The 17,171-nt window shown below is 45.6% G+C and overlaps 1 protein-coding gene across 7 annotated transcripts in view; it reads right to left on the bottom strand.

Annotated features, from left to right (window-relative positions):
• Nucleotides 1–7,864: 7,864 nt before the first annotated feature.
• Nucleotides 7,865–17,171, bottom strand: part of WT1 (WT1 transcription factor) — a 47,114-nt gene continuing 37,807 nt past the window's right edge. For 4 of the 7 annotated variants that reach the window (XM_074336179.2, XM_019738485.3, XM_019738488.3 and 1 more), the window contains 4 exons: nt 15,416–15,566; nt 12,070–12,159; nt 11,372–11,464; nt 7,865–8,886 (listed from right to left, as the gene is read on the bottom strand). In XM_074336179.2, coding sequence (XP_074192280.1) covers nt 8,765–8,886; nt 11,372–11,464; nt 12,070–12,159; nt 15,416–15,566 — 456 coding nt within the window. In that variant the 3' untranslated portion in view covers nt 7,865–8,764. The remainder of the gene's footprint in view (nt 8,887–11,371; nt 11,465–12,069; nt 12,160–15,415; nt 15,567–17,171) is intronic. The other 3 variants (XM_074336180.2, XM_019738486.3, XM_019738487.3) reach the window with 1 other exon arrangement.

Raw genomic sequence — 17,171 nt, forward strand, 5'->3', positions numbered from 1 at the left:
TTATCTGTTTAAGTTTCTGCTTCTCCTATTAGACTGAGAAGCTGGGAGAGGGCCATGCTTCCTTCACCTCTGAACTAGGGGCCAGACACACAGGAGGCTCATCATAGATGTTTGCTAAATGAATAAAGTTATGGACTTATCTCTGATTTCAAGTTAGGCAGTGAATGACATCACTCCTTAACCTAGTTTAAATGTTCATGTCTCCAGAAGGTCCATAAAAGAAGTTCTAATGGTAGTAATTGGGCAACGGTGGCTATTAGGGTATGTCTCTAATGCCACTATGGGAAGGAACTGACCACTTCATGGGACAGAGCTCCTCTGGCCAGTCTCAGCTCTGAAGGGATGTTCTGGGCAGACCGAGACCGCTACAGCTGATCTTAAACTTTTGGGCGATCACAAAAAGGGATCTTTTTTAAAGACTGGAACTGATCCTTCTCATCAGTTCCCCAAACCTATGAGCCTTTCATAGGGATGGACTGCAGGCTATGAGAGTGTCCTCCAGAGTGTCCCCTGAGGACCTGCCAGGAGAACCCAATCATCAGAGGGAAAGGCTAGACCAACTAGCCTTGGTCTAGGCTTTCCAACCTGGGAATTCCAAACTGGGAATTTCCAACCTGCAGGAGGGAAGGGGAAGGAAGGAATGAAAAGAGATAGGGTGAAAGAGGAAGAATGGAGAACAAGAATTACTGGAGAGAAGAGTAACGTTCTCTACGTAAACAGGTGATAAAAGCTGATAGTAGCAATGACAACATTAAGAAAATAAAGACTAGCTAAAGATTTATAGGCCAGCTAACACAGAGCTCAACTAGCAATAACTCAGGTTGATAAAAAGCAACAGGGCATCAGCCATATAAACACCCCAGCCACTTCAATGCTTCCTTCCGTGTGTATTATGATGACACTGGTTTGTTGACACCGCACCGTCCCCATGACCCCAGGCACCAGGAGTGGTGCCTGACTCACGGAGGGGAGGTTGTGCAGGGTTGACGCTGACGAGGAGCTTTTTCAGAAAGACAAGTTATCCTTGACTGGACACAGATGGCCCAGTGAAAAATGAAATCTGCCAGCAGAGGCTGACTTTATCAGCGTTAGAAGTTCAGCAGGGACGAGACTTCCCCATCCCCTGCCCGCCTGAACGAGCCTCCGGTTTCAGCACCATATCACAGACTATCCTAATGAATTCTTCTGATGGGTTGGAGTCTCCACATATCTCCTTCTAAGAGTGCATCCTGGCAGTCTGGGGCATGGTACCGAACTCGCCTGGTGTTTGCATTCCGCTTCACAGAGTCGGCAAGGAATGCTTGTTTGCAGGAAGAAAAGGCTGTCAGACTCGCCCTGTGTAAACTGGGCTGTGCTGCCATTACCCTGGGCTCCCTTCATTCACTTCCAGCTGGTGGGTGGGTGCCCAGGAAAGGCCAAGAGCATGCCAAGCCAGACACCCAGAGGGTATCCACAGTGTCAAAGAAAAAATGACAAGAACAAGCGCTGCTGTTTATTAACTTCCAATTATGGCCCAAGCACCCCACCAAGCGCTTTGCCTCATTTAACGCATACAACTGTCCTGTGAGGCCAGTATTGTATTCCCACCTTACAGATGAGCAAACTGAGGGTTAAGTCAACCTGTCCAGAGTCATGGGGCTGGTAAGTGGCCGATCTGGGGAATGACATGGAGTCTCATCTATCCACAGAGCCTGTAATTCTAAAAGGACAAGTGTGGAGGAAAATTGGCAAAATGACATTAAATAGCTGGAGATTTGGCAGTAGATGGTCAGATAAATGAGAAAACTTTCCAGTGTCATCAAGGTTTAGTAGCATCATGGAGATGACCATAATTTGAGTGGTGAATCTACCATTGTGGATTTTTAAAAACGCATGCTACAAATTCATCTCAGAACCCACTACCAGAAGTTTTTGATTATTTGAGCCACCGTTCTGCTCATTTGGCATAGCTAACCAAGAAAGGGAGCCAGCAACATAGGAGGCAAGGTGTCTCCAAGGCATTTTGATGAATTCAAGAAGGACCTTTATAGAAAGGATGCCACCACACACCTGAGGCATTGTCCCGACATCAGGTGGGTCCCAGCTAGTCTCACCTGACAGCAGCCTCCTCTCTGAGGAAGTGGGGAAGTGACCTTGTATCCCCAGTCCTTTAGCCTCCTGACTTGGCAATTCAAAGGAGAGAAGCAACTGTGTGACACGAGAAATGCAGCATGACTTACTTCTGGCTCCTGCCAGCTTTGTCTAGTGCAGCCCACCGAGCCTCTCTGCAATGAGATGGACCGTGGATTTTCTGGTGGGGGTGGCCCAGTGCCAGCATAGGCCGGGCACGGGGAAATTGTTTTTGAATGTCTTTGATCTAATGGATGCACAGCCAGAAATCTGGCTGCCTTTGACTGAGGGTATGTGCGCCAAGCACCTGTGGCATCCCCTGCCTTCAGGACAACCCTGGAGGTGAATAGGGTTGTTATCTGAGCAGAAGCTCCGAGGTTCAGAAGGGGTTTCATGTCTCACAGGTATAACTAGGAAAGCCTGTTCTCTTAACCTCTGTTATCACATGGCTGGGATGTCCCTGCCTCCTGGAACAGGAGACAGATCTACCCCAAGGCCTCTTTCAAAAATCCTTGTTGAACGTTCCTGTTCCGGGTCTTTGGCTGCTCCTGTCACAGGTGAATAGAGGGACTGGCCAGGGGCTGGATCAGCAAACAGAACCAGGTGTCGTTCCACAAGTGGTTGGATGTTACTAGAACTTATGGGTGGAAAGCGTCTTTCAAGATTCACTTCTCCTCGGCCGCTTCTCCCAGGGCCTAGGAGTCCCTGTCTAAAAACTATAGCAGCTTGTCTCTACGTAGCAGCATCAGGAATCTTCTTAGAGCATGCTTTGTTTTGCCCACCCCGTGAATCCAAAGGCATCTTTATCAGGAGTCTACCAGAAGAGGTAAACCCTGCCTCATCCAACCTGGTTGCTGGACGGAGGCAGATGCTGACCAGTGCAGCCCCTTGGATTTATTTCCTCCCCTGATGAGATCGCTATAAGCCCTCACCAGGGAGCGCTGTGCTCCTCCACCCTTGTAGAGAAGGGTTTGCTTGGGTCAGGCCTGGAAGGAAGGCTGTGCCTGCATTGAGTGATAAAGGCCGCTGACATGGATCATTGTATTTTTAGAGCTCAGAAAAATTGGGACAGGAGACATCTGTGACAGGCTCCCTGGACTTCTTCATTTGGACGGTAAGACCCAGAGACATCTTAGAATAATGGAGGCTGCCTGTTGAAATGAGGGGACAATCCTATCCATGGGACACATCCACAGATTCTCCCCACCCCCACCATCACTAGAAACCCATAGCTTCCTCCTCAGCCCGCTCTCTCTGACGTAGAGCTCCTTGGGAAAGCAGGATGCTGCTTTTCAAAAGTACTCATTGACCTTGAACTTTTAAATGTGTTTCTCAATTTTTCCCCTTTTATCACTGTCCGGCTAACATTATGCTGTGTCATTTCTTAAGTTCCGGTATTTAATATAAAATATTGAATGAAAACATGTTTTACAAACAGACTCCACAACTGGGGATGGGAGGAGGGAAGATTTTGCCAATCATGTCTATCCTTTTTCGGGGCACTTGACAAACATTCCTGATATCCAAACAAGCAAGTGGGCAAGAAGGCATCGCTGTTGTATTCTCTCGGCATTCCTGCTCCTCTGGCTCACGGGCCAAAATGCCCTGAAAATACATACAACGCAGAGGTTGAGTGTGGACTTTGAGTCAGAGCTGAGTTATTCTCTCATCTCTGCCATAAATGAGCTGCATGACCCTGTGCGAGGTATTTCCTAGAGCCTCCGTTTCATCATCTGTAAAATGGGAATTTTCTTAATAAAAGAATGCATGCAAAATGGCACTGGCCTGTACATAAACATCCAATAAATGGCACCCTTTAGTATTTGCACGTTAACACTTGAGCATCTATTTGGGAAAACCCTGGTGTGTTAATAGTGCTGGTACGGGTTCACATGGGGGTCAGGCCCTGTCAGACAGAAGCCCCCTCTTCCTGTCAGACCTCCCTGACATCCGCACTCCATTACTCATCTGTCTCATGTTTCTTCCTAGAGTTGTCTCCCTCTTTCTACCCCTCCTTCCTTTTTCTCCTGGAGTCCAACTGCCTCCTCAGTGGCCCTCAGAATCCCTGCCATGTCAGGCAATCCTTCTCGCTCAGTGTCAACATCACCAATGCTCCCGGGATGATGTGAGGGGGAGAAGCGCTTGTTTCAACCAACCCACCCCCTACATTTATCTCAGCCCCATCCCCCTGGACCATCCTTCAGTCCTCCCCTGCTCCATAAAAATATCTCATTATCTCTTAAACTCATATTTGCTAATTTGGTCTGCCATAGCTGCTTACATCTGAGATCTGTCTGTCTGAGGCTTCTAGTCATAGCTGGCTGATTTTCAACCTGTGCTTAAAGGACTGACTTCCCAGAGTCTTGGTCCTCAAGGGCATGTCCTCCTCCCCTCACTAATCCCTGAAAACCAACCTTATTCAGGACGTTGTGTCTGCTGGATGATCTGATGGTTTTCCAGGTCTCTCAGAGGAGACCCTTTCCTATGCTGTCTGGCTCTCTTTCCTTCTCAAGGCCAGTCTGAAAACTAACAGAATCATGATTTTGCTTGAAAAATGGAGAAAAGCCCAGAGCCCTCCGCTAAGCAGCTACTTTTTCCTCAGTGCAAGAAATCAGACCAGGTGTGGTCACCTTCATCATGACCTTTCTGGCCCTAGACCAGAAGTGCAAACACCTGCAGGAAGGACATGCCTCTAGGAGCCCCTGCCTTTGCCCTCTGGTACCCAAGAGAGCTAAGCAAGTGGTTCCCAGCAGGAGCAAGACATGGGAGATTCCTGCCTGCTTACGAAGCTGATGACACAGGGGCTAAAGCCTCTCCAAAGCCGTAAGATTTTAATTTGTGGATGTCAGGGAGGTCGAGTCCTATTGTCGAGATGTGGACTGAATGTGGTACAAAGACTGGATATGCAGTTGTGACCATGTACCACACCTTATCTTACCTGGGGAGGTCTTCTTTGCTTATGGAAAGTCACTGACAGAGGATGAGCAGACTGTGTTTGAAAACAAACCTCCTCACGGATGGATTCTCCTGGGCTAACACATGCAGTTCTTCTGACTGCTTTCAACATGAATGACCTGACTGACAGCCCCACAGACCATCACAGCAGAGCCCCAGCTGTCTTCACTGGCCTCTCTATGGGCTAGAAAGGGTCAGTGCAGTCCCAAGATTGTCCAGTGCAAGTCCCATCAGTTACCTTTCAGCAAACATTTATTGAGCCCACTTTAGGTTCTTGCACATAACGTGTCACCCACAACCCAACTGGGAGTGAATCACCTGGGAGCTTGTGAGAAATGCACAAGCTCAGGCCCTGCCCCGGAACTTCTGAATCGGAGTCTGCACTTTAACAAATTCCTCGGGTAACGTCTATGGATATTAAGGTTGAGAAGCCCTGATACAAGCAGCACAGGAAAGGGAGATGTGGTGCTTCTTCCCTCTAGAAGCTCACGCTCTGGTTGGGAAGGTCTGATTCATAGAAAACAAACAGCGGAGCAGAGTGTGAGTCGACAGCATCAAGCACATTTTGGAAGGAAACCTGAGTACAGAACATCAAGACCAAGTCCTGCCTCAGACACTTACTTTCACTGAACCTCAGCTTCCGCATCTGTAAAGTGAGAATACCTGTCCTCTCTAGCTTACAGATTGTCCTAGATGGGCAAACACTACACCCATACATGGTACCATTTGATGTTACTCTGAGCGCTACAGGAGTTCAGAGATGAGAGGGCTAGGGATGGCTAGAATTGTCTGGGAAGATCCAGCTGGGGTGGGGGGTAGGGGTTGGCGGTGCCTGGAGGTGGCCTTTTAAAGATATTGAACCATACACTAAACTAGGCACTATGGTAAAGCGAGATGGGAAAATGCACATTTTGACAACTGTGCCTAATATAGCCTCTAGCCTGGGCTGTATATAGAGAGCTGCCACTGACCAACTTTTTATCAGCTTTCACCCCGACAGTTTGCTGATGGTCAACACCATGGACCTCAGAACCACACACTCAATGCCACCGAGTGCTTTACAAAAGACACAGAGCAAGGAGACATGTGGTCTCTGGGGAGTGGCTGGCAAGAGCCCAATGGTCTGAAACTTTAGTCTAGTTTGGGGTATGGGAGCTGATTTGTCACTCTGCAGAGGTGACCTGTGAAGACGCCTGGACACTGCAAAAGGATCCTGGGGAAGTGGGACCTAAAGGAAATCAGCAGGTAAGTTTTGGGGAATCGTTTTCCTAGATGATGCTTATATTAAGCCTTTGCTGTATGCTAGATATTTTCATGCTTTTTTCCTCCTCTCCACTTAATCCTCACTACGACCCTATCAGGCAGGGGACTCTTCTGTCCCCACTTCACAGATGAGGAAACTGGGGGTTTAGGATCAGAACCCAGATTGGTCTGTTTTCCAAAGCCCATGACCTTAACTGCTAGGGTAGTGTGAGAATCTCTGGTCTTCCTCGTTCAGTTGAATACAATGTGACTTTGCTTTTGTTGCGAATCCTGGCTTGCTCGCTCGGACTCGCTGACGTTTGCCTTGCTTGTCCTGAGCTTCTCCAGAGAAATGCTGTCTCCTGGCAGGAAAAGATAAAAACGGCTGATACAAATGAGTCACCACACTCGCTATAATTAACAGTGATGCAAGAGCCAGATGCAAACTAAGAGGGGCCTCAGGACCTGACTTTTAGGCAGCCCGAACTTGGAGCTGCATTGCAATGCAGAAAAGAGTCTCAGTGGCTGGCTGAGTTGCCATCTGCTCAGGATACATTTGAAGTGAAAAAATGAAACCTGAAATGCACGCCAGCTCCAAGGTAATGGAGCTGAGGCGGCAGGCACCAAATTAATCTCATTTGCAACTGAAAAACCATACACCCAGAACCAGAAAGACAGTTTACAGTTTATAGATAATGTAGATCTTTGCTTTTACACTTGGCTGCCCTGGGAAGTCGAAGCAGTTTTCAACCTTCTGAGCTGATTTATAGCAAGTGGAGCTATAAATTCAGTTGTAAAAGGTGTTCAGCTTATACCTTCCTGATTGTAGTGTGTAGCTGTGAACTTAAAAAAAAAAAAAGTTAAGATTAGCATCTCTCTATTCTCTTTTTCTGCAAATAGAAGTGATGCAATGATCGCATAAAACACAATTCCCACCATGCCATCCATAAGCCCATCAGACCATGCAAGGAGAAGGCGGAGTTCTCTGACTGCTTCCCTGGTGGTTAATTGCTTCCTGAGGTTCGACAGAGAGAAATAAATAGTGGTCAGGACCTGGAGAGACTCAACTAGTGGTCATCGATGTCAGCAGCATCTTCTTACCTATTTAAAAGAGGCTCAACTGGCCTCAAGATTTGAACACAATACAGCTGACAGAATCTTGTCACTTTCGTTTTGAATAGACTTTAATTGAGAGCAAAGTGAAAAATGCAGGTTACATTTTTAGTGTTATCATCAATACGTTGTAAGATCAACACCAAGAGAGTGATGTATCTAATATTTATACATTTCCTAACTTTAGTTATCAAAGAACAAATCATTATCATATATATATTTACACAATAATTTCAAGCAACAGTAAATAATAAAGTCCCTCCCTTAAGAAAAAAAAAGAAAAACCACACACACCCAATTACCTTTAAACAACGATTTCCTCACACTAGTAAGTTTCTTTTTTTTTTTTTCCACATGTACTTGTAGACCCGAAGTTACTTAAGTTACTTAAGAACAATCTTATCAGTGGAGATCCTGGACCAGCCCCGATTTCTTTTAGGGTCACTTTAATTTTTACAACTTGAAGCCACATAACCAGCGTGGTCAGTACACTCGAAGGATACCCCACATGATAAAAATGAATTCCACTTCCTTTGTGTGAGGAGATATGTACATCTCTGAAGATGCATATGACGACAACTCAAAGAAGTCAAAAATAAACACAAAACCAAAATCTCAGCTCTTCAATGAGCACGGTTTCTTAAGAGCATTGTGCTAATGTTAACATTGAATTAACTGAATGGGAAGATTCTTTGAGCTTTCTCTACAGAGGTACTGATTAGTTTTGCTTCTTTTCTCAGCTGCTTGAAACGCATGCGTTTTAAAAGATGCCTGGTGGTGCGCTCCATCCTGTCTTTCGGGTTAGCCGCCTGCCTGACCCCCGGAATGTCGGACGGGACTCACCCCTAGTGCCTTGCTCTCTGATTTATTTCTTGCTGTTGCTGTTAGTAAATGGAAACCATGACAAAGTTTACATTAGCAGACACATACACATGCCCTGGCCTATAAATATTCTATGATAGAAAATGGTACAATGACTCCATTCCCAGTGAAAATGAGCATAAAAGGAGAAACAGAGGGTGGGGGAACATTATCAACAATGGCTCTTCTTACACAGGCAAATCCAGACCAAATGGTGATGGGCTTTTAACTAACCGGACATTGTGAGCCACTTCTCCAGGGCCTTGTGAGTCAACTACAAGTTGGCAAAGCAGAGCCCAAGTCCTCCGGGCAAACCTGGTAGGATCCAGTAGTATAGGCATCTTGTCTTGGAAGCTGGACGAAGAAGATCAACTGCCATTTCCTTCTTAGAGACGTGAGTGAGGAGGAATTTTAAAGTCAGCTTTGAAAAGTAGTTCACACACTGTCCTGCCTGGGACACAGAACTGTCCTCGGGTTGGACCCCTCAAAGTGCGAGCTGGAGTTTGGTCATGTTTCTCTGGTGCATGTTGTGATGACGGACTAATTCGTCTGACCGGGCAAACTTTTTCTGACAACTGGGCCACCGACAGCTGAAGGGCTTTTCACCTGTTGACACAATTGCCAGTCAGACACTTGTAGTGGAAAAACTGGGTGCAAGTTCAACTATCAAAGCCCTGAGTTAAATCATCGTAAGGCACCCACTCCAGATCCCTCTCGTTCTGTCCCTAGCTAACGAATCAGGCTAATTTCATAAGCAGCTCTGAAATGGCAGCACCTCGAAGGCCTTAAGGATTAAAATATTGTAAAAATTGTAAAATATTATTTAGTCAGAAGGCAGGAAATGGGAGAGAAGGAATGAGTCTAGTTAATGGAAATGGCTGGGCAATTCAGATGTAAGGGGAACAGGTATTTGTTTCAACCTCTCCTGTTACACTGTTTTGTGAGCTGTGTAAATTTTCCCCCTTTGCTGTCTAAGGGAACTGAGCATCACTGGGCTGCAAGGGCCACAGGTGCATCACCCTGGGTATTACTGACCGATAGGCATCCAGGAGCAGAGTGTGACTGTAGCTTTACTATCTCTGTCTATATAGATAATCTGGAGGTACTGGGTATTTTTAAATAAACCACTGGTACCAGAGTACATGGTATTTGCTTCTTTTTCCTTTGAGTGTTACTCAGAGCATAATCCCTGTTGCATAGAAAATTCTAGTTGAGGCAGTTTTGAGATTTTTTAACAAGCTTGCCAAAAGATGGAGGTTTCTCCATCTAAGGCACATTCAGAAGTTCCTTCCAAGCCTCATTCTGTCTAGAGAAGAGAATTAGCATTTGTTAAGTGCCTAATATATGCCAAGCCTTGTGCTGGGCATTATATAAATATATATATATATATATACCTTGCCTCATCTACTCCTTACAACAGCCCTGTAAGGGAAGCACTGTTATGTCCACTTTGTAGATGAAGTTGGACATCTGAGAGGGCAGACCCAGGCAAGACTCAAATCCAGGTCTGTCGAATTTCAAAGCCCATGCATTTTGCTGTATCCCCCTTCCCGCCTACCCATAATGGAAATATAGCTGTGGCTTTATGATAAGTGCCACAGAAGCCATCCCCTGTACAGCCTAGGGGATCTTCTTAGAATATCGCTGGCCCTGCTGCTTTCTCTGAGACATACTGGTCAGGACAAGCATTGAGAAATATCCTAGGAAAGGCAGTGTCCCAGGATCAGAACTGGGGGTCGATCAAGTATAGCATTAAACAGTCTGCTGGTGACACAGGTCGCTTTGTACATAGGAAGATATACACAGGGTAGGAGATCAGGGTGCAAGGAAAGGTAACTCTTACCCACCAGATTAGGAGCTCGGGAATAAAGAAAAGAAGCGCAACCAAAGACACCTGAGTAGGGAGAACGAGATGCCATCCCATCAACTCCAGGGCACAGGTGCCTTGACTCTGTCTATAAGTGCAGCCTGTTTGGGTTGAGAATCTGGAGCTGCATAGGGGCTTGTGACCTCGTGTCTTCCTTCACCTCCCATTTGCTGTTCCTCTGCTCTTCCTGATTGACTCCTCTTCCCACCCCCACCCCCAACCCCACCTCCAGCCATGCTGTCAAAGGTTGTCTCCTAATGGTCAAATCCCATCCCTTTCTCTTGCTGGTTTTCATTCTCCTCAGTCTAACAGTGGTATTCCATTCGGCTGACTTGGGCTCTCTTCTTGATTCTCTTTCCTCCCTGGGCTGTAAGATGAACCCAAACACCAAAACCTTCTTTCTCCAACAAAGAAGGCAGTGGGATATGGTGGGCTGGGAGCAGATAAAACTGGACTTGCTACTTACTGGCTTTGGGACTTGAGGCAACTCATTTAATCACTATGTGCTTCAGTCCCCTCATCTATAAAATGGGGACAAAACATGCCTGCCCTACTCTTCTTACAAGGATGTTGTGAAGATAAAGTGAAATAACCTAGGCATTGGCCCTCCTTCCAAAACTATAAAATGCACAACAAAGTTGGTGCTATTTTCATTATGAATCACACCAGCCTCAGGGAGAGGAGAAAATCTTCAGCAGCCAGTGAATAAAAGCCCTATTCCCCTGTCTCTACTCGTACAAAGGAAACAATATCCACATGCTGATATGAGTCAGGCAGAAACCATGACAGCTCTTGGGGCATTAACTTTTAGCAGAGAGGATTTCAGGTCTCTGAAAATAGTGTCTGAGCTTTCAGGAGAATAAATGTTTGGCTTGCTACAATGTCTGCTGTTTTTCTGTGAGGTTGATTATCATATCAAGCTGAGTGATAAAAACGTAATGCAACAAATTGGGAACAAGAGGGACCTAGCTTATCTCTTTGATTTCATGCTGACACTCATGAAAAGAGTTATTTTCACATCTCTCTTCTGCTCTGTATCCGCCCCCATCCTTTCTTAAACAATATTATTATTTAAAGATAGCCATACACTGTTCTCTCAGCTGAGTCTAAACCTGTTTAGAACTTTTATACTAGTCTTTTCCAATCTCTCTCATCATAAACCACTTCATTCAACAGTTGTTTAAAAAAATAATGAAAAATAAATGTGAAGAAAAGTTTACGCACTTGTTTTACCTGTATGAGTCCTGGTGTGGGTCTTCAGGTGGTCGGATCGGGAGAACTTTCGCTGACAAGTTTTACACTGGAATGGTTTCACACCTAAACGGACAGAGAAGGTCTAGCCGCAGCCCTAACAACGTGGGGGCATAAGAAGGCCCACGAGGCCTGCTTCCTGGCGGCCCAAGGAGCCAGGCATTTCCAGCCATGCCTGCGACACCTGCCTCACCCTCAGATTTCCCCCAGACCCAGCATGAACCACCTGATTCTGCACAATAACCCTTGAAGACCTGCTTCTGTCTTGGAAACAATGATTCCTTAACCAAAAACGTCCAGCTTCTCACCAAGGTCTCAGCTGTGTCCGAGACTGTAAAAGTGAATCACATGCTACAAATGGGATTCTGATCTCCACCACCTGTGTTCTTTACTGATACTCAGGGCATCACCAGGAAATCGCTAGTGGGATCTCATTGTTCTGTGGTTTGCAGAGGAAATGTAGGATGCTTCTTTTTTTTTTTCTCTCCTTTTTTTTTTTTTTCTTTTTAAAAGAAGGAAAATCCCCGGAGATTAGAAGAAAAAAAAATTTATTAGAAAGATGAAACAAATGGCTGACCGTCTCACATCCCTATTTCATAACAAAGAGAATCACAAAATCAACCGTAACCCAAGGGAACACACTGCCAGCAATGAGAAGGGAACCTACAAACCTGTGTGTCTCCTTTGGTGTCTTTTGAGCTGGTCTGAACGAGAAAACCTTCGCTCACAGTCCTTGAAGTCACACTGGTATGGTTTCTCACCTTGGGGAAGACACATATTCCATTTGAAAATGATACTGGAAATGGGGATCTCATTAAAGGCAGCCTCTCCTATTGGGACTGAAGGCTTCAGGCACTTTGGTGGAGTTTATTAGGTGGCGCTGCCAACTGCCGCGTGAGGTTTAAGGCCCACGTGTACATAGGCTTGTGGACAGTGGAGGGAGGATGGTGGTTAGGTGAATGACGATGGTCCTTCACTTCCCAGTTAGAAGTAAACGAGAATTCAGGTTTGGAGTCTGACACTAGAATCCCATATAGGTCTGCCACTTAAAGTGCTGGGTGAGATGCAGTTTAATCTGACAACGTCCAAGGATTTATGAACAAATTAAACGAGACCATCCACATGAAGGGCTGAGTGAGCTCAGTATCTAGCACAGAGGCAGTGCTCAGAAATCACTGGCAGAGAATATTTAGACAAATAATACACCAAAGACGTTTTAACTCCTAGACTGAGTCTGAGGCAGAATTCTGGGATGGATGTGCCTTGGACTTGTGAAATAAGCGTTTTATATTTTATGGCCTGAAGATTTGGTGTTCTCCGCTACTGACTTCTCATTCCTGAGTCAAGCATAAATGGCTTCATGGTGGTGAGATGCTCAAGTTAAACCAGGAGCCAAAGCGTTTAGAAAGTTTTTGCTATCCCTTTATCCGAGAGAAGTCAGTAATGGGATTTCACAACCTCCTGCCTCAGAATGGAGAAGCCCCACCCTGTCCTCGCTCGAGAAAGTTCAGCCAAATACTGGGAACTGAGCCCCACGAGTGCACTGAGCGACCTCAGGCCTCCTTCCCAACTTCTTATGAGAATTCTGAGTCACCGGCTTCTGGGATGGAAAGCCAGCCATCCCGGGATCAGTCGGGTCTTTCCATTGCAGGGCAGTCCCTAGTTACCTTTCCAGCCCCACAACCTCCTCTATTGACCCAATCAATCTGTATTCCAGAGCTCACCATTCCCAAAATCTGCCTTGCACTTGGCTCACACTAAACACCCTTCATCCCTATTTCCACATTCCTACCCAGCAAAAAGTCTGCTGCTACATGTTCCTCACAAATACTGCTTCCTCCGCTATGCCTTCCTGGAAGCTTCACGTTCAGACTGAAAGCCCTTCCTTCCCTCATTACAGAACGTATTACAGAACATCTAACATGGTGGGCAATGTCCCGGTCTACCTTCTTCTATGCGCTGGAAAATCCCGATGGCAGGAGCCTTTCCTTAACTTTCTACTTACATCCAGCCCAGTGCCTTCTGCTTCACCTCTACAACCTGGAGAGGAAAACACCAACTACTCAGTCTCATTTCTTTTCCCTGCCTTTCTGCTGCTGCTCCTCTTTTACTTCCTCTGCCCGACCTTACCAACCCTTTATGGTTACCTCAAGCTGTTCCTCCTCCAAGAAACCTTGGGATGACCCTAGCTCAAATCAATACCCTCTGAACAAATCTTCCCAACTCCTCCAGCCTCCAGTTTTGTACACTTTCATATATTCTCTTAGTCCCTTTTCATTTGTGTATCTCCTGGCCCCCAAACAAACGATAAAATATTTGAGAAGGGGGCTTATGACTTGGGAGCTCAAAGGCATGACTTTGAGTCCTGCTTCCACCATATCCTACCCACCTGATAATTGTTTTATGTGTGAGGATTAAGTGAAATAATGCACGTAGAGAGCCTGGCACATAGAAAGTATTTTATAATAGTCTACACTATTATTTAATTCCCTCCCACTCAGTATTTAATATAATAGTCTGCACTATTATTATAAGTAAATTTTTTAAAATGCACTCTTTCAAGAAGGGGGTCACAGAATTGTTATATACCAGCCTTCCTTGTCTTCTGCCAGGAAGAGCTTCTTAAAGGCTCTAGCAGATTTAGTAGTCTTGACTACCTTCTCCACGGTCTTCCCTTTACACAGACTGCTATTTTCTAAGTGCCTCTTTTACATTAAAAGTTTCTACGACCGTATTACCTTCCATATATTCCCTCGCATTTCCCCAGGCAGAATTTTACTTTACCATTTTTCCTTATAACCTTAACATTTACTTTTTAAGTGATCCTATTTGGGGAAATACACAAAAATAGAACATGCCACACTGGTTGTCTCATCTATAGCCTCAAAGCAAGTGGTCTACTGAGTGCAAACTCAGGTTTATGCCAAAACGGCATCTTCCAGATGCAATGACTTAGCAAAGTCTAATGGTTTCAATGCAGCTCACTTTCTTTTCCTGCTTCCCCAAAGCTAAATCAGCAGTAACAAGAAAATAATGATGGTGCCCGTAACAGCAAAGCTGTTCTTCAGTTGTGAAAAGAATGGCACCAGCTTCCCCGTGGGAAAGCCTGCTCTGTCCACTGTTTCTCTGTGGGGGAGACCCAACCTCATTCCCATCCAGTACCCACAATGCCAAGAGCCAACGTTTGTGAAACAGCTCTTCACATTCAACATGGCCAACAACCAGATGAGGCCAATTCTCTTTCCCAGAGTCACACTCCTTGACCTGCAGGAAAATCTAGTTTTCTTTAACACATCATCAAAAACCATCATCTCTTTATTTTAAAGATAGAAAAACAAAAACTAAACCTACAATCCATTTTCCCATTCCTATCTGGTTGTGAAACAGTTAAGTTTTCTTTGGACCATCTCTGCCTAATCTTAGGATAACCTTGCCCACCAATCTCTCAAAATCATCTGATCACCAAACTCCCAGGCTAGCTAATGGTATTCTAATAGTGATGCTAATAGTATTCTAATAGTAACACTATCATTTATCCAGACCTATTGACATAAGGTACTATACTAGGTGCTTCATACCTCTAATTCCTTTAACTCAATTTGATTTTAAAATTTAATCTGGTTTTGACAATTGTATAAGGTAGGCATTACCATCTCCATTTTTCACATGAAGCAAATGAAGTTCTAAGAAAGGTTAAGTAACTTTCTCAAGGTCTCGCCACTTGGTGGTAAAGCCAGAATTCAAACACAAGTCTCTTTAATTCTGTGCAACTCTCTTTCCACCGCTCGGCTCTGCCCTTCCTGAAGACAGTTTACTGACTTTTTTATTAAAGAATGAACAATCAGGGTGCAAAATAGCCCTGAAGCCTTTTTCTATCACCTGACTAGACATTTCAAAGAAGTGCCTACTTTCCATCTGAGAAACCACCTGTGTCCTTAGTGGTGCGAGAGCAGGAGCTCCTGAACCACCCCTGCCCAAAGGCCACTGCAACGGAGGCCGGACAATGGGCACACTTACCAGTGTGCTTCCGGCTGTGCATCTGTAAGTGGGACAGCTTAAAATATCTCTTATTGCAGCCCGGGTAAGCACACATGAAGGGGCGTTTCTCACTGGTCTCAGATGCTGACCGGACGAGAGTCGGAGCTACTCCAGGCACGCGCCGCACATCCTGCAAGCGGAGTGTGAGAGAAATGGAGGCTTTAAGCCACCTGTGAACATTCGTGTCAGACCAGAGGGAAAAACGCATTGGAATATACCCAAGGAAGGGATGGCAGATACAAGCCTAAAACCATTCCCCTCCACTCCCAAGATGCCCACAGCAGACATCACTAATGGATGATACATCAGAACATCCTACAATGTAGGCTCTCAAGTCATCACTAATGATCAACCAGAACCGGGACTTGAAATCTGTTTGGGGTGTCTGATCCAGGACATCTGGAAAAGAAATGCTGGTGATTGGAAGAGCTCCCACCCCATCCTGTCTCTCAGCTTCTCAACTTGAAACAGCAAGGTCTAGACGTCCAAAGTGCCAGATTCTATTCCATTCCCTCCCACTCAGACACATGGTCACGTGACCTGGGCCTAACATGCAATGCATGGGGAAGTTCTTATTCAAGAGAAATGCGAGATACTAGATGAGCCCCAAATTGACCAGACCTTCCCTTGTGAGTAAATGACAGGAAGAAGGAGCCTCTGAGATTTGGGGGTTCTGTCTGTGAAAGGGAATTGAAACTACCAAAGGTCCCATGGGGCCAGTGCAATCCTTTAACAGTGAACCAGAAAACACTGTATCTGCCTTCCTTGCACTTTACATGTCCTTCACGGGGCATTTTGTTGATCTCCTTTACTTAGTAAGAGTGAGTTTGTGTACAGTCAGTCCTCCATGAGAAGGAGCTAGAGGAAAACAGTGAGGCAAACTCCCCTTTCTGCCCTCAGGATCAATGAGTCATAGACGGGAGCAGCAGAAGTGCCCGAGGGGTGTCTGAATCCTCATTTTCTTACCGATGTCCAAGTCGAGGCCAAAGGACACATCCATGTTTATGTTAATACCTGGAACCACTTCTGAGCTGAACCCACTCTCTGTTCTGTGCGTTTTCTACACCACCCCCAGGTTTATGTCCTGGCTTTTATTTCACACTGCCTTGCATTGTGAGATCTTCTATTTTGAAGAAAAAGTACTGCAGTGACATGCAACTTTGCTGGTGATAGGCCATAGTGCCCAAGGCAAATGGTGGCATAAATTAAAATGGTGAGCCAGCTATGTTTGACTGGCATACTCCAGCAGGAGAAAATGAGTGGGTAGTGAAACTGGTCTGGAGTCTATCAGAGGCCCTGGCAGTGAGTATGACAAACTGCGCTTGGTGGAAAGGAAGGCAAGGAGCTTCTTTCATTTCCTTTAATTCACCCTAGATGCAGCACACAGGGCAATAGGATGTAACTTCGAGTTGTCGGTGTCAGTCAGGATCCTGGTGGAGGATTCTAATGGTATTTGTTGGAGGAGAGACTGGATGACTCTTTCTGTACTTTCATCAGATTTCCGTATTTCCAAAACCCTTGATTTCATCCCCACCATTGGAAGGCCTGGGATGAGGGAGCACTCTGTTCTATCACCATGATGCTTCTGGAAACATTAATCAGAACATCTCAGAGCTCCTTGCCCCACACATCACATGGGGACCTGGCCCATACACAACATATGTCTAGGGTACTGACTATTCTGGTGTAAGTATCACAGCTGTTACTCATGTTGCAGCTACTAAGTCACATGCAC

The sequence above is a fragment of the Rhinolophus sinicus genome, chromosome 14 (genome assembly GCF_057876585.1).
Source record: "Rhinolophus sinicus isolate RSI-liver-muscle chromosome 14, RSI-T2T, whole genome shotgun sequence".
NCBI classification, from domain to species: domain Eukaryota; kingdom Metazoa; phylum Chordata; class Mammalia; order Chiroptera; family Rhinolophidae; genus Rhinolophus; species Rhinolophus sinicus.